General features: G+C 40.3%; 1 protein-coding gene across 1 annotated transcript in view; it reads right to left on the bottom strand.

Annotated features, from left to right (window-relative positions):
• F8 (coagulation factor VIII) overlaps positions 1-24,563 on the bottom strand; it is a 116,833-nt gene that overhangs the window by 20,673 nt on the left and 71,597 nt on the right. Inside the window, exons 16-22 of the mRNA XM_065900420.1 lie at positions 15,945-16,157; positions 15,433-15,661; positions 15,060-15,242; positions 9,942-10,058; positions 9,353-9,424; positions 7,873-7,958; positions 4,390-4,545 (exon numbers count right to left, since the gene is read on the bottom strand). Of these exons, the coding sequence (XP_065756492.1) occupies positions 4,390-4,545; positions 7,873-7,958; positions 9,353-9,424; positions 9,942-10,058; positions 15,060-15,242; positions 15,433-15,661; positions 15,945-16,157 (1,056 nt within the window). The remainder of the gene's footprint in view (positions 1-4,389; positions 4,546-7,872; positions 7,959-9,352; positions 9,425-9,941; positions 10,059-15,059; positions 15,243-15,432; positions 15,662-15,944; positions 16,158-24,563) is intronic.

The following is a 24,563-nucleotide window of genomic DNA, read 5'->3' on the forward strand; positions in this document are numbered from 1 at the left end:
AAAATCCAATAGAATAGATAAACACCAACTCTGATAAAGGGGGAAAAAGAGAGATACATGTGTGCATGTAGGTAAAGATATATGGCATGGGAAGGGAGATAGAACTTTAATGTACACATTTACAGCAATTAACTAGGTAACAGAAAATGAGAATGCCAGTAATCAGGTAAGGAAAGATATATGGCATGGGAAGGGAGATAGAACTTTAATGTACACATTTACAGCAATTAACTATAGGTAACAGAAAATGAGAATGCCAGTAATCAGATAAGGTACGGAAAAGGTAGTTCAAGTATCTACCACTAAACGAGGCACAGTGGCTTTTCCATCCAATTTTCATTAAACAGATGATTACTACATTAATTAAACTATTCTAGAGCAATAGTTTAATGGAAAAAGACGGAAGCTTTTACACTGTTTTCAAGGTTAGTATAACTCTAATGCCAAAGCCTGATAAATACAGCCCCCCAAAGAGGTAAAACAACTTTATTGATTGGTACAGATAGAAAAATTCTAAACAAAATGTTAGCAAATTGGATCCAGCTAAACTTTAAATGACTGATACACTATGACTTAAGGGCAGTTTTCCCAGGAATGCAGCACTGCCTTGTGCTGGAGCCCCAGCTAGGACTGGCTTGTGAGAGCCAATTGTGGGTGTCTGCTCCCAACTCTGCATTCAATGACACTGTGTCAGCAGCTTGAAATCAGGTGTGATGGGAATATTTACATCATGGAAATCAGCAAACACTACAAATAAAGGCCTTTGTGCTGACTGCCCCCCACTTTGCCCCAGAGCTGGTTGTTAAACATTTGCCAGCCCACCATTGAGTGTGAGTATAATCTGACAATAGCAAAGAGAAGAAATGTGATCCTATCCAAGATGCTGAGAAAGCATTTGATGAAATTCTACAGCCATTCCAAATAAGGTAGGAGTAGCAAGAAACTTTAAATATAAAAATATTTGAAACTAACAGCATGTTAAACAGCAAAATATAGGATCCATTCCCATTAAAGTCAGAAGCAAGATCTGCTAATATTTAATAAACATATGCTAATATATCTGTATCTATACATATATATCACACTGAAAACAAAAGAAGAGCAAAGAGCATTTTGGTCACCATCCAAGTCTACAAAGACTAATATCTGCTGCAGCCGCTGATGGACAGTGCACTTGGTGTTCAGAGGAAGAGATGAATGGGATAACAGGATGAGGCACTCTGTGCTTTAGACAGGAAATTAACGATGATAACAGGATGCTCTGTGCTTTGGACGAACAGGCGGTAAGGTAGTTAATATGCATTTCAGGAAGAATTTTAATGAACCCTGCTTCTTGCATCTTCCCATACATAGAAAAACACTATAATCGTGAACTTGAGGTATCTGTTCTTTGTGAATAGTAGTAATATTTTACCAAGATTTATGCTTGACTGCATGTATTCCTTAACAAAAAAATCATATGTAAACTAGCCTCCCCCCAGCCCCTTTGGAGCAGTTCCTCAGAGCTATCTGAGAGGCCGCCTCCCAGGCTACAGTCATCAGTAAGACCCTGAATAAAGCTTGATTCACAACTCTCACGTTGTGTATTTTTCTTTTAGTTGACAACACAATATATAATGTTTATGTGTTTGTGTATGTGTCTGTGTGTGCGCGTATTAATCACAAAGGCATTTAGAGTGATTACTATTTCCTGTTTACCAGGTCCTGTCAGCATAATGTCATCCATGTAATGGACCAGTATGGTGTTCTGTGGGATGTCGAGATGTTTGGGGTCCCTAGGGTCTATATTATGATAAGGAACAAGGGAAGTGGCATTGCCTTGAGGCATGGACAGTAAAGTTAATACTTTTGTTCCCACTTCATAAATGCAAATCTATTCTGATTTTGGTTGTCAATGGAAATGAAGAAGAAAGCATTTTCCAGGTCTGTAGTTCCATATTAGGTGCCTGAGGCTGTGTTCATGTGCTCCAGAGGAGATACTACACCTGGAATTGCAGGGTTTTTGTCATCACCACCTGATTAAATTTGTGATGATCTGTCATTTTTCCATGACTCGTCTGGCTTTTGTAGTGGCCAAACAAAGGCCCTAAGGAGACTAGCCACTGGCTTGGGAAGCAACTATTCAAGGTGTAGTCACTGAGAGACTTGTATGCAGAGCATGGATGACTGCTTCAGAGACTGGGGAAGGGTTGCCTCTTGAGGCAAAGGAGGTTCAGGGCAGTTTGGAGGTTTGCAGTTCTCAGCCTCATGCATGTCTGCCTACATGTACCCACCCCGGGACTTCCCTGGTGGTTTAGGGGTTAAGACCCCAGGCTTCCGCTACAGGAGGCACGGGTTGGATCCCTGGTCAGGGAGCTAACATCCTGCATGCTGTGCAGCACGGCCAATTAAAAACAAATGTACCCATCCCTGGTCTCAGAGTTCCATTCCTTTCCACCAGTGCCCTCACCTTAGCATAATAGGCCTGGTGGGACTGACCATTTAATTGTCACTGTGACTCTGTATTTCACATGCTCAGCTACTAGATTTGGTATCAAGTCCAAGTATCTGCCTATAACCACAGGACATGGAAGGCTCCTCCAGAGCTCCATGGATGCATCCTGATTCTCTATGTACGTTCATGGGTGTTCTTTGCATATATTCACAACTTTTAATTTCTTTTTTCCCTATGTATGCCGTAAAAGGAAGGGCCATAAAAAGAAGACAGGTCACTCTACAATCAGGTATGCTAAACTTGTTGCCATAGCAACTAAATGCCACTGTCAATTTAATCTCCCAATGTCTTCCTCACCATCTGTAGCTCATCCCATTGTATCACTCACCGGTGATAATCTGATAAATTGTGATGCCACCGCATGTCATAGGTTACTCAGCATCCAGTCTTCTCCCCAAGCAAGGAATTATACCTGTGTTCCTTGAATATATTAGCAACATAATCCTAGAATTCCATTTTGAAGGTCTGTTTCCTGGGGCTACTTTTGGCAGCAATTACTGTACGAGGCAGGGTTCCAGCAAGAAACACGGAACACTAAAATTCATATAATTTGAGGAAAGGTTAATAAAGGTACTAGTTAAGGAGGCGGGGGCAGGGTGCTGCCATCCCTAGGCCTGGAAGGCTGAGAAGAAGATTAGGTAGACAAAATGAGCAGAAATTCTGTGCATTCCTCCCATTGAGAAGTGGGGTCTAGGTCCCTTCCCCTTGAACGTGGGCGGATGTGTGACCTGCTTATAACCAACAGAATGTATTGCAAGTGATACTACATGACTTAAAAGACTAAATTAGAAAAGGTGACGTCATCTCCACCTTGCTAGTTGGGCCAGTCATGCTGGGAGAAGCTACTTCAGTCAACAGCCCCAGAGGTCGCTCAACACCAACCACCAGACATACAAGTAGAGATGCTTCCAAATGATTCCAGCCCCTAGCTGTCACATCTTCCCAGCTGAGGCCCCAGATACTATGGAGCAGAGAGACAGGCCATCCCTGCTGTGCCCTGTCCAAAGTCCTGACCCACAGAATCCAAGAACAAAACGAAATGGGCTTTTCTTATGACGCTAAGTTTTGGGGTCATCGGCAACTCAGCGATAGTAACTGGGACATGTAGAGAAAACCACTTTGAGGGGAGCAGTGGCCTTCAGTGGAGAGTTACAGCCAAGGGAAGAAATACCCTGATATTCCACACATGCCAGGCTCACAGAAGAAGAGGCGCGGTAGCGAAGCAGGAAAACGGATCTGAAGGGGCAAACAGAAGTCATCTTGCATGGGGCCATTTTAGGATTTGAACCTTATTCTGAAGACAAGAGGGAGACATTGAAAGGCTTAGGCAGGGGACTGATAGTATGATCCCCAAAATGATGTGCAGCTTTTATTAGAGAAGAGACTAGAAACAGAAGAAGACTAGTTAGGAATGTAACATAATACGTCAAGTGTGAGGTGATGGGGCCTCGGGCTGTAGTAACAACTGTATAAATGAAACAGAAGAGACGGGAGAGGTGTTACCAAGGAAGAGTTGGCTGGATGTGTGGCTGTTCATCAGGGGGTACAAGAATGAGGGAAAAGTAGATGATGAAGCTACGGTTTTGAGCCCGCTTGCCCTTTTGTCACTTCAAACCTAGAATATCCATAAGCAAACTGACAATCTTACCAATCTACCCAGTCAGGAATCACATGTTTCTCTCAATAGAGCACCTGTTCATTTCTATTACCTATGAGATCCTGATGCTACCACTTTTTTGTCCATATGTCCATAATCACTCCTATTGCCCATGAGTGGAAAATTCTTTTTTGGGGGGTTAAATTTGTAGAAGCTATGACTGTTTGTTCCATACCTGAAATCTGTCAAAAGCTCTTTAAAAGATTCATGCATTCTCTTAAAAGGACTAATTACATACCATTAAGGTCCCAGTGGAATTCCCTCGATAACTCCGCCACTGCTTTCCATCAAGGCTATACATGATGATAAATTGAGAGATGTAGAGGCTGGACAACTTCTGACGGGCGCCCTGGGTCATGATGCTGTGAATAATCATTGGTGTCAACAGATCCACCTACAGATGAAAACAACCCTTTATTTTAAATGTATGTACCACCTTCTGAAACCATTTATCAGCTTAAGAAGAATCTACATGGATACAGATACACCCAGTATTACCTTGGAGGTGCAGGTGAAGCAGAGACCGATGCTGAAATGTGGATGCACGTGAAGCTGTGGAATAAATGACGGGAACGTGTAGGAAATGTGCTCACTGAGTTCCCAGACTACTTCCTGACAAAGGAAATCACTTCCACATCATTGAGCTCCAGTCTCCTCTGCACAAATTTAGTGCGGCTTCTTCTCTGTTTCCATTTCACTTTATATATTATTTCATTAGAGTAAATCATTGCACCACATTGTAAAGTTTTCATGCTTTTTGCCTTCCTTGTTAGACTGAGATCCTTAATGCAGTGAACCTGTCTGAGTCACCTAACCTCTCTACGTCTCAATCTCTTTATCTGTAAAGTGGAGGGAATGATGGCATTTATGGCAAAAGGTTACCAGAGGATTAAAGAGTTAGTACATTACATGTGCTGAGCTCACTGCTGGCACATACGGAACAGTTACTACCTGTTAGCTTTTATATTCTCTCTAGCTCCAGCACCTAACGTAGCATCTGACGTAATACTGATGCTTAGCACGTGTTTTGGAATGAATGAGTGAATAACAGTGGGTCTTAAAGAGGCGGGCATGGGTCATGCAAGCACTACAAGGCAGTAGCTATTACAGGAATTTTGACATCTGTTACTGCCCTAACAAGCCAGTCAAACTTAACTTCTCCCAGATGCCTGGCACACTCAGATTGGACTGGTCATGACTCTTGTGCTTAATGACTATCTTTTTCAGTTGACTGTAAGCTCCATCTATACATACACTCATTCATTCAAAGAATATATTTTTAGCATTTGTTATGTGCCAAGCACTGTTCTAGGTACTGGGAATAGAGTCGTGAACAATTAAAAAAAAAAAGAGTCCTAACACACCATTGTAAAGCAATTATACCCAAATAAAGATGTTAAAAAAAAAAGAGTCCTGCCCTCATGGAACTTAAATTTGAGTTGGGGAAACAGACTATATATTATATATATGTTTTATTTGTTTACAGCTACACAAAGAAACAGTACAGTTCAACATAAGTCATGATTTTGTACCCGGTACTTTCAGTTGCTTATGCCACTTATTGGCTGTGTGACATGGGACAAGTTACTTAACTTTTCTGTGCTTCACCTTCCTTATCTGAAATGAAGATTGTTGTGGTAGGGATTTAGTCGCTTGATTTGTTTTCAGTACATAGTAAGGAAGCCCTGTACACTTTAATATTTTGATCATGATTTTGATAAAGTATAAAAAAGTTTACTGATCAAGTCAGTAAACTGTGTGAAACTGGGAAGACTAGAGAATACTTTGGGAGACAGAGCTTGGCAAGCTGGAACAAAGGCCAAATCTAAGAAGTGGAAATTTGATAGGCTGTATCACTCAGGGTTCTTTGGCTATGCTTGGAAAAGGTGCTCTGCTTACTAGTCTCATCAGACTGTATCCAGTGAGGCAGACAGATTTCCCCAAATAGAAATGAGGATGCTGTTACAAAAAGGAAATACATAGAACAGATGCAGGGCAGCCAAATAGATTAAAATGTCCACTATGCGGTGATACATATAAAGTTGAAAGTGATAACCACAGAAATACAAGGTGGGAACATCTGGTTTGGCAGCTTCACAAACAAAAAAAAATGCTTAGGAATTAGCGAACAGTCAGCTCAAATTGAGTCATAATTGGCAGTGCCTACAAAACAAAAAAAAATGAGCTGATGTGGCATTAACAGATGTACTCTTTGTGTCTGCTTGCTGGTAAGCTAGCTCATCTTTCCCTGATCCCTATTTATTATTTTATTTTATTTTTTTAAATTAATTAATTTATTTATCTTTGGCTGGTCTTCGTTCCTGCGTGCGGGCTTTCTCTAGTTGCAGCGAGCGGGGGCTACTCTTCGTTGCGGTGCGCAGGCTTCTCACTGCGGTGGGTTCTTGTTGCGGAGCACGGGCTCTAGGCGCGTGGGCTTCAGTAGTTGTGGCACGTGAGCTCATTAGGTGTGGCTCGCAGACTCTAGAACGCAGGCTCAGTAGTTGTGGCACACTGGCTTAGCTGCTCCGCGGCATGTGGGATCTTCCCGGACCAGGGCTCAAACCTGTGTCCCCTTCATTGGCAGGCGGATGCTTCACCACTGCGCCACCAGGGAAGTCCCCTACTTATCTTTTTAACCTCAGGGAAAATAGGAGAGCAGATGCAATCTTGCAAAGGAGTAAAGTATGTAGGGGAATTTCCTCAGCTGACTGAGAAAAAGATGAAAGCTAACGGACTAGAAGAGGATGCAGGTGGGGGAAGTAGGTGGTAAAACGTGTGTAAATTAGTCCTGACTGATCACATGTTGATGTGAAAATATTTTTGGATATTTCGGGTTAAAGAAAATGTAGTATTATTATCGTTATTTTTTTGGCTGTGCTGTGTAGCTTGTAGGATCTTAGTTCCCCAACCAGGGATTGAACCCAGGCCCTCAGCACTGAAAGCACAGAGTCCTAACCACTGGACCACCAGGGAATTCCCAAGAAAATGTATTATTAAAATGATTTTCATTTTAATGAAAATCATTAAAATTTTAATGATGTTCCTTTTTTTAATGCAGCTACTAGAAAATGTAAAATTACATGTGTGGTTTGCATTTGTGGGTCACGTTACATTTCTATTGGACAGCACTGCTCCAGAGGAAATGGGGAAGTGAGAAAATATGAAAGACTGGGTCATTTAAAAAGAAATTGAGTTAATCTAGGACACTTTCAGTTATGGCTCCAAGTTGGTTTATCAGATTGGACTAACTTCAGTAGGTGTTTCTTACTACTGGGTGGTGTAGAAATTGTGAAGAAGAAAGATTCAGTTTTAGAAAATGAAGAAGCCACATTTTCTTGGCTTGTGGGATGGGGGATTGAGCCATTTTTTTTTGTATTAAAATGAAGGGACTGGAGGACTCAAGGACATCTAGGCAGTTGAAGGCATCTAAAGATAGAATACAGTCTTGGGAGGTGGTAAGTTCAATGTTATAGAAAATATTCAGAGATTCTAATCGCAACAGAAAGATTAAAAACACAGTGTACTCAATTCTATTCCTGAGTCTTTCATTCCTGACTCTTTTGGTACAAATCATAAGCCACTCTATTCTTCAGTTCTTTCCTCGTCTATTACATGGAGTTTGATGAAAATGACTTTGGTATAAAGGAGATATAAAACTATAAAACGCTTTGAGCTTGCAAGAGGAATGTGTGATGTGATGGAATGCGATGCATTTTCTAACCTTGATCCAGGAAAAGGGGTCCTTGGTGCTCCAGGCATTGATTGATCCAGAATAATGAAGTCTGGCCAGCTTTGGGGCCCACTGTCCTTTGCCCAAGAAAGGGGAGAGAGATTAGATTCAGCTGGGTTGGTCCTAGTCACTTAGGAATAAAATTACTCTCTTGAGAAAGGTTAATGCTAGCTGTGGAGACGTTAAAGGCATAAAGCATATTAGTATCAATGACTACCAATGTGGCCTGCGGGCTATAGATTGAGAACTCTCATCAATGACTACTACCAGGCCTGTCCTTGTTGTCCATTGTATCTTCTAAAATTTAATAATTTTGTTGATTGTTAGTACCTCTAGTTAGCTAATACTGGAATGTGTTACCATCACTATCAAATAATATTATTATTTCTTTATTACCTAATGTATGTTCACTAGGGAAAAATTAGAAAATAAAATATAAAACGTAAGTAAAAATAAAAATAAAAGAAGTAAAAAACACCATACTTCCACCCAGAGAAAAATAACACTATTTTAGTATATAACTTTCAAGCCTCTTTTTCTTTTTTCTTTTTTTTTTTTTTTTTTGCGGTACGTGGGCCTCTCACTGTTGCGGCCTCTCCCGTTGCGGAGCACAGGCTCCGGACACGCAGGCTCAGCGGCCATGGCTCACGGGCCCAGCCGCTCTGCAGCATGTGGGATCCTCCCGGACGGGGGCACGAACTCGTGTCCCCTGCATCGGCAGGTGGACTCTCAGCCACTGTGCCACCAGGGGAGCCCTCTTTTTCTTTTTTTTTTTCAAAGTGGCCTACAATTTGGTAATTCCTCCAGCAATTTGTTTGTTTGTTTTTCAAGCCTCTTTTTCGAATGCAATTTTTTCCCTCTAAAACAGAGTTTGGCCAACTTTTTTCTGTAAATAATTTAACCTTTGCAGATCATCTGGTCTTGTTGCAATTACTTAAATGCTGTTGTAGAGCAAAAGCGGCCACAGATGATTGTAAATGAAAGGGTGTGGCTTCTTTATGGACAGTGAAATTAGAATTTCATATAATTTTCACATGTCATGAAATACTATTCTTCTTTCGTTTTTTTCCCCCAATAATTTAAGAATAGAAAAGTGATTCTTAGCTTGAAGGCCATACAAAATCAAGTGATGGGCTGGATGTGGCCTGCGGGCTGTAGTTTGAGAACTCTCTCTAGATCCAGTTCAAGCTTTCTATCACTGCTCACAGAAAAATGTAGCTTCTTGCTACAGTGAAGAGAATGGACTCAAGGGAAGCCATATGGAAGGCAGGCAGGACATTTAAGGAGGCAGTGGCATTACTCAGGTGAGAAGTGATGATGGCCTGAATTAAGATGCTCACACTGGGAAATGGAGAAGAGAAAATAGATTTGAAAGGCACCTCTGGAGATGGATTGGTTATCTGAATCTTTCCAATAGAAATAAAAAAGATATAATCAGCCCAGTGCTTTAAGAGAAAGGAATAGTATTTACCATATTGTCCTGAAGCTGTAATCTGAAAATCTCTAATGCGTCCAGAAGCCATTCCCAGTGGAGTCTGACATTCTGAAATCACATGAAGGGAGCACAATAGTTAGAAGTGCAGAAAGTATAGCTGCACAAATGCAAGTCAATGAGGACACCAACAAATGCTCATACTTTTTAGTGTTTACTATGTGCCAAGAGCTGTACTAAATATTCTTCTGCACTATATCATTTAATTCACTCCAACAGGCAGGCGCTACCGCTACTCACATTGTACAGCCGAGGAAACTAGGTCCACACGTAAGTAGACCAGCGGTTCTCCTACTTGTTTAGGGTGAAGACTCAAATTCTTCCAAATGATATTTGTAACTTATCTTTGGTAACTGAACCAAAACTAAGCTTCAAAATTTGCTCTTGGAGCTTCAGGGTCGAAGTGTTCAAAGCTCCAAGCATAGCTGCCCTCCTCTGAGGACTCTGATGATTTCTACCAGCAATATTAAGTTTAGATTTGGAAATGACTGAGAGCTGGTATTCATTTCCTGACAAAAGCAACCGCCCTAGGAAGGGGGAAAGAGGTACAGAGGTAGGTGCCACTCACTCTTGTTGTACACCAGGAAGAGAGTGCTCATCCCAGCTTGCAGGTGTTCGCCAATAAGACATTCTATCCGCCAAATTCCAACTTTGGATGGTAGCATTTCCACTGTCTCAAAAACACCTTATCAAAACCAAAAGGAACAAAAATTATTTCTTTTCACACAAATGTGCATAAGATACACTGGCTTATGCAGAATATCAAAGGAGATCTACCCAAGTCAGTTGCACCATTCTTGGACCCCTCAAACCCAGAGTGCTTGGCATGTGACCCCTACAGGTGGAGGCCCTGGAAATTGAGTGCTGACCCCAGGAAATGGGAGAGACTGGGTGACGGGATGCTTTGGTGGTGGAGACAGGAGAAAGATTGGCCTGCACTCAGTGCTTTTCGAAGCCAGAGGTGTATTTCTCATTGACGAGATGTGGGCTCCCTGCCTTGAGGGGTAAAGTAACTCCAGGAGCAAGAAGCTAGAGGGTGAATGATGAGGGGCTGAGGAATCAGTCACAGTGACCACCCAGAATAAAGGTGGAAACAACCAGGTCAAGGGGATTTCATGAGGGATGGTCCCAAAAGGGAGTCTCTGAAGAGCCCCTGAAAGTACCCCACCAAAAAAAGAGTCAGATTGAAATATCTGCCTGGTGCAGACAGTGGTGCCATCCCTCACCTCTACCCTTGCCACGCTGCGGTTCAGATCAGCAACCAGCCAGGAGTGGAGGGGGAAGCATAAGGTAGAGAAACAGAAAACTCAACCAACTTGGAGGAGGAGATACTGAACTTAAATCAAGTTCAGAATTTTGATTAATATCCTGGAGTAGACATTGTAATTTGTGACCTGAACTACATTTGTGATGTAAAGTGACTGCAGGACTGTTTATTACTTAAGAGTGAGCAGAGTATGGTAGGAGGAGCTTCTCCCTTTTCTTCTGAGCCGTGTTGCTGACAGGGTCTTGGTGCTCCCGCTGGGTGTCAGGCCTGAGCCTCTGAAGTAGGAGAGACGAGTTCAGGACATTGGACCACCAGAGACCTCCCGGGCCCATGTAATATCATATGGCAAGAGCTCTCCCAGAGATCTCCATCTCAACGCTAAGACCCAGCTCCACTCAATGACCAGCAAGCTCCAGTGCTGGATGCCCCACGCCAAACAACTAGCGAGACAGGAACACAACCCCACACATTACACCTAAATCAATTAGAAAAAGAAGAACAAAAAACCCCAACATTAGCAGAAGGGAAGAAACCATAAAGATCATATCAGAAATAAATGAAAAGGAAATGAAGGAAACTATAGCAAAGATCAATAAAACTAAAAGCTGGTTCTTTGAGAAGATAAACAAATATTGATAAACCATTAGCCAGACTCATCAAGAAAAAAAGGGAGAAGACTCAAATCAATAGAATTAGAAATGAAAAAGGAGAAGTAACAACTGACACTGCAGAAATACAAAGGATCATGAGAAACTACTACAAGCAACTCTATGCCAATAAAATGGACAACCTGGAAGAAATGGACAAATTCTTAGAAATGCACAACCTTCCGAGACTGAACCAGGAAGAAATAGAAAATATAAACAAACCAATCACAAGCACTGAAATTGAAACTGTGATTAAAAATCTTCCAACAAACAAATGCCCGGAACCAGATGGGTTCACAGGCGAATTCTATCAAACATTTAGAAAAGAGCTAACACCTATCCTTCTCAAACTCTTCCAAAATATACCAGAGTGAGGAACACTCCCAAACTAATTCTACGAGGCCACCATCACCCTGATACCAAAACCAGCCAAGGATGTCACAAAGAAAGAAAACTACAGGCCAATATCACTGATGAACATAGATGCAAAAATCCTCAAAAAAATACTAGCAAACAGAATCCAACAGCACATTAAAAGGATCATACACCATGATTAAGTGGGGTTTATTCCAGGAATGCAAGGATTCTTCAATATACGCAAATCCATCAACGTGATAATCCATATTGACAAATTGAAGGATAAAAACCATATGATCGTCTCAATAGATGCAGAAAAAGCTTTTGACAAAATTCAACACCAATTTATGATAAAAATGCTCCAGAAAGTAGGCACAGAGGGAACTTACCTCAATCATATGTGGGCCATATATGGCAATATATGGCCATATATAACAAACCCACAGCCAACATCATTTTTAATGGTGAAAATTTGAAACCATTTCCACTAAGATCAAGAACAAGACAAGGCTGCCCACTCTCACCACTATTATTCAACATAGTTTTGGAAGTTTTAGCCACGGCAATCAGAGAAGAAAAGGAAATAAAAGGAATCCAAACTGAAAAGAAGAAGTAAAACTGTCACTGTTTGCAGATGACATGATACTATACACAGAGAATCCTAAAGATGCCACCAGAAAACTACTAGAGCTAATCAATGAATTGGGTAAAGTAGCAGGATACAAAATTAATGCACAGAAATCTCTTGCATTCCTATACACTAATGACAAAAATATCTGAAGAGAAATTACGGAAACACTTCCATTTACCATTGCAACAAAAAGAATAAAATACCTAGGAATAAACCTACTTAAGGAAACAAAAGACCTGTATGCAGAAAACTGTAAGGCACTGATGAAAGAAATTAAAGATGATACAAACAGAGAGATATACCATGTTCTTGGATTGGAAGAATCAACATTGTGAAAATGACTATACTACCCAAAGCAATCTACAAATTCAATGCAATCCCTATCAAACTACCAATGGCATTTTTCACAGAACTAGAACAAAAAGTCTTAAAGTTTGTATGGAGACACAAAAGACCCCGAATAGCCAAAGCAATCTTGAGAAAGAAATACGGAGGTGGAGGAATCAGACTCCCTGACTTCAGACTATACTACAAAGCTACAGTCATCAAGACAGTATGGTACTGGCACAAAAACAGAAATATAGATCAATGGAACATGATAGAAAGCCCAGAGATAAACCCACGCACATATAGTCACCTTACCTTTGAAAAAGGAGACAAGAATAGACAATGGAGAAAAGAGAGCCTCTTCAATAAGTGGTGCTGGGAAAACTGGACAGCTACATGTAAAAGAATGAGGTTAAAACACTTTCTGGGCTTCCCTGGTGGTGCGGTGGTTGAGAGTCCGCCTGCCGATGCAGGGGACACGGGTTCATGCCCCGGTCCGGGAAGATCCCACATGCTGCAGAGCGGCTGGGCCCGTGAGCCATGGCCGCTAAGCCTGCATGTCTGGAGCCTGTGCTCCACAACGGGAGAGGCCACAATAGTGAGAGGCCCGCGTACCGCAAAAACAAACAAAAAAACTACTTCCTAACACCATACACAAAAATAAATTCAAAATGCATTAAAGACCTAAATGTAAGGCCAGACACTATAAAACTCTTAGAAGAAAACATAGGCAGAACACCTTATGACATAAATCACAGCAAGTTCCTTTTTGACCCACCTCCTAGAGAAATGGAAATAAAAACAAAAATAAACAAATGGGACCTAATGAAACTTCAAAGCTTTTGCATAGCCAAGGCAACCATAAACAAGACGAGAAGACAACCCTCAGATTGGGAGAAAATATTTGCCAGCGAAGCAACTGACAAAGGATTAATCTCTCAAATATAGAAGCAGCTCATGCAGCTCAATATCAAAAATAAACCAACTCAACCCAAAAATGGGCAGAAGACCTAAACAGACATTTCTCCAAAGATATACAGATTGCCAACAAGCACATGAAAGGATGCTCAACATCACTAATCATTAGAGAAATGCATATTAAAACTACAATGTGGTATCACCTCACACTAGTCAGAATGGCCATCATCAAAGTCTAGAAACAATAAATGCTGGAGAGGGTGTGGAGAAAAGGAACCCTCTTGCACTGTTGGTGGGAATATAAATTGATATAGCCACTATGGAGAACAGTATGGAGGTTCCTTGAAAAACTAAAAGTAGAACTACCATATGATCCAGCAATCCCACTACTGGGCATATACCCTGAGAAAACCATAATTCAAAATGAGTCATGTACCACAATGTTCACTGAAGCACTATTTACAATAGCCACGACATGGAAGCAACCTAAGTGTTCATCGACAGAGGAATGTATAAAGAAGATGTGGCGCATATATACAATGGAATATTAGTCAGCCATAAAAAGAAATGAAATTGAGTTATTTGTAGTGAGGTGGATGGACCCAGAGTCAGTCGTACAGAGTGAAGTAATTCCGAAAGAGAAAAACAAATACCATATGCTAACACATATATATAGAGTTAAAAAAAAAAAAGGTCCTGAAGAACCTAGGGGCAGGACAGGAATAAAGAAGCGACACAGAGAATGGACTTGAGGACACAGGGAGGGGGAAGGGTAAGCTGGGACGAAGTGAGAGAGTGGCATGGACATATATACACTACCAAACGTAAAATAGATAGCTAGTGGGAAGCAGCTGCATAGCACAGGGAGATCAGCTCGGTGCTTTGTGACCACCTAGAGGGGTGGGATAGGGAGGGTGGGAAGGAGACGCAAGAGGGAGGGGATATGAGGATATAAGTATACGTATAGCTGATTCACTTTGTTATACAGCAGCAACTAACACACCACTGTAAAGGAACTCTACTCCAATAAAGATGTTTAAAAAAAAGTGAGCTTAAAGTCACTGGGCCTATCAGAATTTTTACACAGAAACAGGGGAAGTTTACTTCCACTATTAAAGCTGTTTTAAAGGGACACTGGAGACTAAGATGAAATTATGTTTTGATCAGCATTGTGAGGAGTGCTTAATCAATATATTGCTTTCATACATAAACAAATCAGTCTTTGGGAAACTACTGGTGCCATGTGGGATTTGAGGTGGTAGAAAAATCCCTTTTTCCTAGGAAAGTGCTGTGACATCAATTATCCATTTATTCTGTTCTATTTCCTTTATAGCACATTATCTGTATCTGAAATTATCATGTTCACTTGCTAATTTATTTAGTATCTCTCTGTAGGGTAAGTTACTTGAAAGAGTAAGCTACCCAAGAGCAGGGAGTTGGTCTGCTTTGTTCACTGGACATACCCCCAGGGCACAGACCTTTAAAGTAGGTTTTCAGCAAGCACAGTAAGTTGAAGAAAGAGCACAAAGTGGCTCGTACCCGGGTAAAGGTTGTAGACTGCCATTTTATACTCCTCCTTTTTCCGTACAGTGAACACATGTCCACTGAAATGAATAGAATGGATATTTTCATTGCTGCCCATGCTGAGCAGATACCATCGGATCTTTTGATCCTGAGCCATTGCTAAACCAGGTAGTGTATCCATCACATAGCCATTGATTGCTGGAGAAAGAACACAGAGAAAGCTGTTAAAATCTATTGTATAAGTGTCTTTCCCTCCACTCCAGTCAAAAAATATTGATCCCTATGAGGATTCCACTCCCATACATATAGTCTCAAATCATACAATGTCGAAACCTCAGGCTCAAGGTTCATTTCACAGCGAGTAATATTTGGGTGTGGAATATATTACCATGGAAGCGATACTTTTCTCTAAAAGTGGGGTCCTCCATCTGGATGTTGCAGGGAGCCCTGCAGTTCCTTTCCATGTTTTCAGTGAAGTACCAGCTCTTGGTCTCATCAAAAATAGTGAAAAACAGAGCAAATTCCTGCACTGTCACTTGTCTCCCATGGGCAGCGCTCAGAGTGTTTGTGCGGCAGATCAGAAGGGGTCCAATCAAGCCTGAGTGCACATCTTTTTCCTGAAAGACACCAGTCCTATGAGCAAAGGTTCTCTCACCCATGAACCAGAGTGGATTTCTCGTCAACTTTTATGCCACTCCAACCCACTCCCCATCTTCCCACAGTACAATTTCTTCCTCTTTAGTAGATTCCAGAGCGTTATGTCTAAGCCATAAATATGATGACACCTCCCCTATTTAAGGCTTCCCATTATGCTTAGGATAAATACCAAACTTCAAACATAACACAAAGACCTCTTTCTTTTAAACCAGAAAGAGTTCAGCACAACATAGACCTGCTTACCAGATCAACATCAGAAAAATAAGCCCAGGCTTTGCAGTCAAACTCATCTTTAGTTGGTGCCATATGATGCTGCACTTTCCAAAAGTAAGTTTTGGTTTCATTAGGCTTGACAAACTTTTTTCTAGGTTCTGCTCCTTGCCTCTGATCTTCCTCATAAGAAATAAGGCTAGAATAGAAGGAGTAGGGACGAGATGCCTGGTTTTTAAATGTTACCTGCAGAGCAAGAAAAAAAAAAGAAAAGAAATAAAAAAAGCAAGTGTTATGTTTTAAGATCTTGTAAAGTTCTTAGGTTAGGGTTTATATCCCTAATAGCAATGCCAATTTGGGGGGTTTTTATCCAGGTTTTTAATAGCTGGAGGAAATAGTACAGAGTATGGATGTTGTTAGAACCCAAACCTAAAGATCTACAAAAGAAACAGACATTTTTGAATTCCAAAATCTTTATGGGATGAACTCAAAGTTGCAAAGGAGAAAATTTCTAAATACTTAAAAGCAATTCCAAAGTAAAAGGGAAAATATCACCACAGGGGTTTTAAGAGACCCTAACTCCAGGAACTGATACTCTTAAAATTAAGGTTCTTCATGACAAATACCAGGATGAATACTTATGATATTTAAAGAAGACTTGTTTTTCAAATTAAAAAAATTATACATTTTCATGCGACATATGGAAAGTAAAATAAAATTGAAGTCAGAAAAAAATTCACTCACAATCCCATAATTTTAGATCCTCCTATATCCTTCATGTAAACAATCAATTGGGACAATGGATGACTGTTTCTGGAAAAAATAAAACTACCCTGATCTTTGGCTCACACACACCAAAAACAAATTCCAGTCTACAGCAATTATTGATGGATTAAAAAATTAAATGTTAAGAAATTAAACTGTAAAAGAAAGTTGAAAAAAGTATAGGTGATTTTAAGAAAAAAAATCTCTGTATAGGGAAGGATTTTAATAAACAAAAAAGCTATGAAAGTGTCATAAAGGAAAGATTTATGGGTTACTACCTAAAATTTCAAACCTGTTTTATTTTAAAAACCATTATATACAAAATTAAGAGAAAACAAACTTGGAAAAATATTATTCACTAAAATGATCAATGATCATTAATATATCAATGATCTATAATATACAAGGTAATATAAATGAACAAGAAAAGCACTCCCTCCAAAAATTTCAACTATGCAAAGAACATTAATAGATAATTCATTAGAGAAAGTCTTAAAATGTTCATGTACATTGCACTCCTGGAATTTTATCCTAGGAAAAAGGTTGTGGCTGCAGCATTACTTAAATAGTAAAAAAAAGAAACTATCTAAAACGTTGTTCAAAGTAGATGGTTAAGTAAACCATAAAATCATATAATGGACTAATATTCCATCATTTAAAAATATACATAGGGTTTTTGTTTCCTGGTGCGCGAGGAGAGGGGATTAAGAGCGCTGCTTAAAGGAGCTCCAGAGACGGGCGTGAGCCGCGGCTAAAAGCGCGGACCCCAGAGACGGGCAGGAGACGCTAAGGCTGCTGCTGCCGCCACCAAGAAGCCTGTGTGTGAGCACAGGTCACTCTCCACACCCCCCTTCCGGGGAGCCTGTGCAGCCCGCCACTGCCAGGGTCCCGGGATCCAGGGACAACTCCCCCGGGATAACGCACGGCGCGCCTCAGGCTGGTGCAACGTCACGCCGGCCTCTGCCGCCGCAGGCCCGTCCCGCACTCTGCGCCCCTCCCTCCCCCCCGGCCTGAGTGAGCCAGAGCCCCCAAATCAGCGGCTCCTTTAACCCCGCTCTGTCTGAGCGAAGAACAGACGCCCTCCAGCGACCTACACGCAGAGGCGGGGCCAAATCCAAAGTTGAGCCCCTGGGAGCTGTGAGAACAAAGAAACGAAAGGGAAATCTCTCCCAGGAGCCTCAGAAGCAGCGGATTAAAGCTCCACAGTCAACTTGATGTACCCTGCAGCTGCGGAATCCATGAATAGACAATGACTCATCCCAAATTGAGGAGGTGGACTATGACAGCAAGATTTATGATTTTTCCCCCTTTTCCTCTTTTTGTGTGTATGTGTATGCTTCTGTGTGAGATCTTGTCTGTATAGCTTTGCTTTCCCCATTTATCCTAGGGTTCTATCCGTCCTTTTTTTTTTTTCTCTTAATAATTTTTTTTTTACTTTAATAACTTTATTATATTTTATCTTACTTTATTTTATTTTACTTTATCTTCTTTCTTTCTTCTTTTCCTTCCTTCCTTCCCTCCTACCTTCCTTCCTTCCTCCCTCCCTCCCTCCCTTTGTTTCTTTCTTTCTTTCTGCTTCTACTAATTCTTTCTTTCTACTTTTCTCCCTTTTATTCTGAGCCGTGTGGATGAAAGGCTCTTGGTGCTGCAGTCAGCAGTCAGTGCTGTGCCTCTGAGGTGGGACAGCCAACTTCAGGACACTGGTCCACAAGAGACCTCCCAGCCCCACATAATATCAAACGGCTAAAATCTCCCAGAGATCTCCATCTCAACACCAGCACCCAGCTTCACTCAACGACCAGCAAGCTACAGTGCTGGACATCCTATGCCAAACAACTAGCAAGACAGGAACACAACCCCACCCATTAGCAGAGAGGCTGCCTAAAATCATAATAAGTCCACAGACACCCCAAAACACACCATCAGACATGGACCTGCCCACCAGAAAGACAAGATCCAGCCTCATCCACCAGAACACAGGCACTAGTCCCCTCCACCAGGAAGCCTACACAACCCATTGAACCAACCTTAGCCACTGGGGACAGACACCAAAAACAACGGGAACTACGAACCTGCAGCCTGCAAAGAGGAGACCCCAAACACAGTAAGACAAGCAAAATGGGAAGACAGAAAAACACACAGCAGATGAAGGAGCAAGGTAAAAACCCACCAGACCTAACAAATGAAGAGGAAATAGGCAGTCTACCTGAAAAAGAATTCAGAATAATGATAGTAAAGATGATCCAAAATCTTGGAAATAGAATAGACAAAATGCAAGAAACATTTAACAAGGACCTAGAAGAACTAAAGATGAAACAAACAACGATGAACATCACAATAAATGAAATTAAAAATACTCTAGATGGGATCAATAGCAGAATAACTGAGGCAGAAGAACGGATAAGTGACCTGGAAGATAAAATAGTGGAAATAACTACTGCAGAGCAGAATAAAGAAAAAAGAATGAAAAGAACTGAGAACAGTCTTAGAGACCTCTGGGACAACATTAAACACACCAACATTCGAATTATAGGGGTCGCAGAAGAGGAAGAGAAAAAGAAAGGGACTGAGAAAATATTTGAAGAGATTATAGTTGAAAACTTCCCTAATATGGGAAAGGAAATAGTTAATCAAGTCCAGGAAGCACAGAGAGTCCCATACAGGATAAATCCAAGGAAAAATATGCCAAGACACATATTAATCAAACGGTCAAAAATTTAATACAAAGAAAACATATTAAAAGCAGCAAGGGAAAAACAATAAATAATACACAAGGGAATCCCCATAAGGTTAACAGCTGATCTTTGAGCAGAAACTCTGCAAGCCAGAAGGGAGTGGCAGGACATATTCAAAGTGATGAAGGAGAAAAACCTGCAACCAAGATTACTGTACCCAGCAAGGATCTCATTCAGATTTGATGGAGAAATTAAAACCTTTACAGACAAGCAAAAGCTGAGAGAGTTCAGCACCACCAAACCAGCTCTACAACAACTGCTAAAGGAACTTCTCTAGGCAAGAAACACAAGAGAAGGAAAAAACCTACAATAAAGAACCCCAAAAAATTAAGAAAATGGGAATAAGAACATACATATCGATAATTACCTTAAATGTAAATGGATTAAATGCTCCCACCAAAAGACACAGACTGGCTGAATGGATACAAAAACAAGACCCATATATTTGCTGTCTACAAGAGACCCACTTCAGACCTAGAGACATATACAGACTGAAAGTAAGGGGATGGAAAAAGATATTTCATGCAAATGGAAACCAAAAGAAAGCTGGAGTAGCAATTCTCAAATCAGACAAAATAGGCTTAAAAATAAACACTATTAGAAGAGACAAAGAAGGACACTACATAATGATCAAGGGATCCAAGAAGAAGATATAACAATTGTAAATATTTATGCACCCAACATAGGCGCACCTCAGTACATAAGGCAAATACTAACAGCCATAAAAGGGGACATCGACAGTAACACATTCATAGTAGGGGACTTTAACACCCCACTATCACCAATGGAAAGATCATCCAAAATGAAAATAAATAAATAAGGAAACACAAGCTTTAAATGATACATTAAACAAGATGGACTTAATTGATATTTATAGGACATTCCATCCAAAAACAACAGAATACACATTTTTCTCAAGTGCTCATGGAACATTCTCCAGGATAGATCATATCTTGGGTCACAAATCAAGCCTTGGTAAATATAAGAAAACTGAAATTGTATCAAGTACCTTTTCCGACCACAATGCTATGAGACTAGATATCAATTACAGGAAAAGATCTGTAAACAATACAAACACATGGAGGCTAAACAATACACTACTTAATAACGAAGTGATCACTGAAGAAATCAAAGAGGAAATAAAAAAATACCTAGAAACAAATGACAATGGAGACACGACGACCCAAAATCTATGGGATGCAGCAAAAGCAGTTCTAAGAGGGAAGCTTATAGCAATAGAATCCTACCTTAAGAAACAGGAAACATCTCGAATAAACAACCTAACCTTGCACCTAAAGCAATTAGAGAAAGAAGAACAAAAAACCCCCAAAGTTAGCAGAAGGAAAGAAATCATAAAAATCAGATCAGAAATAAATGAAAAAGAAATGAAGGAAACGATAGCAAAGATCAATAAAACTAAAAGCTGGTTCTTTGAGAAGATAAACAAAATTGATAAACCATTAGCCAGACTCATCAAGAAAAAAAGGGAGAAGACTCAAATCAACAGAATTAGAAATGAAAAAGGAGAAGTAACAACTGACACTGCAGAAATACAAAAGATCATGAGAGATTACTACAAGCAACTCTATGCCAATAAAATGGACAACCTGGAAGAAATGGACAAATTCTTAGAAAAGCACAACCTTCCAAGACTGAATCAGGAAGAAATAGAAAATATGAACAGACCAATCACAAGCACTGAAATTAAAACTGTGATTAAAAATCTTCCAACAAACAAAAGCCCAGGACCAGATGGCTTCACAGGCAAATTCTATCAAACATTTAGAGAAGAGCTAACACCTATCCTTCTCAAACTCTTCCAAAATATACCAGAGGGAGGAACACTCCCAAACTAATTCTACGAGGCCACCATCACCCTGATACCAAAACCAGACAAAGATATCACAAAGAAAGAAAACTACAGGCCAATATCACTGATGAACATAGATGCAAAAATCGTCAACAAAATACTAGCAAACAGAATTGAACAGCACATTAAAAGGAGCATACACCATGATCAAGTGGGGTTTATTCCAGGAATGCAAGGATTCTTCAGTATACGCAAATCAATCAACGTGATACACCATATTAACAAATTGAAGGAGAAAAACCATATGATCATCTCAGTAGATGCAGAGAAAGCTTTCGACAAAATTCAATACCCATTTATGATAAAAAAGCTGCAGGAAAGTAGGCATACAGGGAACTTTCCTCAACATAATAAAAGCCATATATGACAAACCCACAGCCAACATCGTCCTCAAGGGTGAAAAACTGAAAGCATTTCCACTAAGATCAGGAAGAAGACAAGGTTGCCCACTCTCACCACTATTATTCAACATATTTTTGGAAGTTTTAGCTACAGCAATCAGAGAAGAAAAGGAAATAAAAGGAATCCAAATTGGAAAAGAAGAAGTAAAGCTGTCACTGTTTGCAGATGACATGATACTATACATAGAGAATCCTAAAGATGGTACCAGAAAACTACTAGAGCTAATCAATGAATTTGGTAAAGTAGCAGGATACAAAATTAATGCACAGAAATCTCTGGCATTCCTATACACTAATGATGAAAAATCTGGAAGTGAAATCAAGAAAATACTCCCATTTACCACTGCAACAAAAAGAATAAAATATCTAGGAATAAACCTACCTAAGGAGACAAAAGACCTGTATGCAGAAAATTATAAGACACTGATGAAAGAAATTAAAGATGATACAAATAGATGGAGAGATATACCATGTTCTTGGATTGGAAGAATCAACATTGTGAAAATGACTCTACTACCCAAAGCAATCTACAGATTCAATGCAATCCCTATCAAACTACCAATGGCATTTTTCACAGAACTAGAACAAAAAATTTCAGAATTTGTATGGAAACACAAAAGACCCCAAATAGCCAAGGGAATCTTGAGAACGAAAAACGGAGCTGGAGGAATCAGGCTCCCGGACTTCAGACTATACTACAAAGCTACAGGAATCAAGACAGTATGGTACTGGCACAAAAACAGAAAGATAGATCAATGGAACAGGATAGGAAGCCCAGAGATAAACCCACGCACATATGGTCACCTTATCTTTGATAAAGGAGGCAGGAATATATAGTGGGGAAAGGACAGCCTCTTCAATAAGTGGTGCTGGGAAAACTGGACAGGTACATGTAAAAGTATGAGACTAGATCACTCCCTAACAGCATACACAAAAATAAGCTCAAAATGGATTAAAGACCTAAATGTAAGGCCAGAAACTATCAAACTCTTAGAGGAAAATATAGGCAGAATACTCTATGACATAAATCACAGCAAGATCCTTTCTGACCCACCTCCTAGAGAAATGGAAATAAAAACAAAAATAAACAAATGGGAACCTAATGAAACTTCAAAGCTTTTGCACAGCAAAGGAAACCATAAACAAGACCCAAAGACAACCCTCAGAATGGGAGAAAATATTTGCAAATGAAGCAACTGACAAAGGATTAATCTCCAAAATTTATAAGCAGATCATGCAGCTTAATAGCAAAAAAACAAACAATCCAATCCAAAAATGGGCAGAAGACCTAAATAGACATTTCTCCGAAGAAGATATACAGACTGCCAACAAACACATGAAAGAATGCTCAACATCACTAATCATTAGAGAAATGCAAATCAAAACTACAATGAGATATCATCTCACACCAGTCAGAATGGCCATCATCAAAAAATCTACAAACAGTAAATGCTAGAGAGGATGTGGAGAAAAGAGAACCCTCTTGCACTGTTGGCGGGAATGTAAATTGATACAGCCACTGTGGAGAACAGTATGGAGGTTCCTTAAAAAACTACAAATAGAACTACCATATGACCCAGCAATCCCACTACTGGGCATATACCCTGAGAAAACCATAATTCTAAAAGAGTCATGTACCAAAATGTTCATTGCAGCTCTCTTTACAATAGCCAGGAGATGGAAACAACCTAAGTGTCCATCATCGGATGAATGGATAAAGAAGATGTGGCACATATATACAATGGAATATTAGTCAGCCATAAAAAGAAACGAAATTGAGCTATTTGTAATGAGGTGGATAGACCTAGAGTCTGTCATACAGAGTGAAGTAAGTCAGAAAGAGAGAGACAAATACCATATGCTAACACATATATATGGAATTTAAGAAAAAAATGTCACGAAGAACCTAGGGGTAAGACAGGAATAAAGACACAGACCTACTAAAGAATGGACTTGAGGATATGGGGAGGGGGAAGGGTAAGCTGTGACAAAGTGAGAGAGTGGCATGGACATATATACACTACCAAACGTAAGGTAGATAGCTAGTGGGAAGCAGCCGCATAGCACAGGGACATCAGCTCGGTGCTTTGTGACCGCCTGGAGGGGTGGCATAGGGAGGGTGGGAGGGAGGGAGATGCAAGAGGGAAGAGATATGGGAACATATGTATATATATAACTGATTCATTTTGTTGTAAAGCAGAAACACACCATTGTAAAGCAATTATACTCCAATAAAGACGTTAAAAATATATATATGTAGGGGGCTTCCCTGGTGGCGCAGTGGTTGAGAGTCTGCCTGCCGATGCAGGGGACACGGGTTCGTGCCCCGTTCCGGGAAGATCCCACATGCCGCGGAGCGGCTGGTCCCATGAGCCACGGCCGCTGAGCCTGCGCGTCCGGAGCCTGTACTCCGCATCGGGAGAGGCCATAACAGTGAGAGGCCCGTGTACCGCAAAAAAAAATTAAAAAAAAAAAATATGTAGGAAGTGTTTTTAATGACATAAGAAATATTTATGACGTATTTATTTAAAAAAGAAGGATGATCCATTGTGTAATTTTGAATACATAAAGAGAATACATAGGAAAAACATAAGAACATACAGCAAAATGATAATTATGGTATTATTTTTCAACTTCCTTATTTTCTATACTTTAAACTTTTTCAAAAGTGAGAATACATTATTTTTATTTAAAAAAATTATTGGAGTATAGTTGATTTACAATGTTGTGTTCGTTTCAGGTGTACAGCAAAGTGAATCAGTTATACATATACATGTATCCACTCTTTTTTTTTTTTTTTTTCTGTACGCGGGCCTCTCACTGTTGTGGCCTCTCCCGTTGCGGAGTACAGGCTCCAGACGCGCAGGCTCAGTGGCCATGG

The sequence above is a fragment of the Phocoena phocoena genome, chromosome X (assembly GCF_963924675.1).
Source record: "Phocoena phocoena chromosome X, mPhoPho1.1, whole genome shotgun sequence".
NCBI classification, from domain to species: domain Eukaryota; kingdom Metazoa; phylum Chordata; class Mammalia; order Artiodactyla; family Phocoenidae; genus Phocoena; species Phocoena phocoena.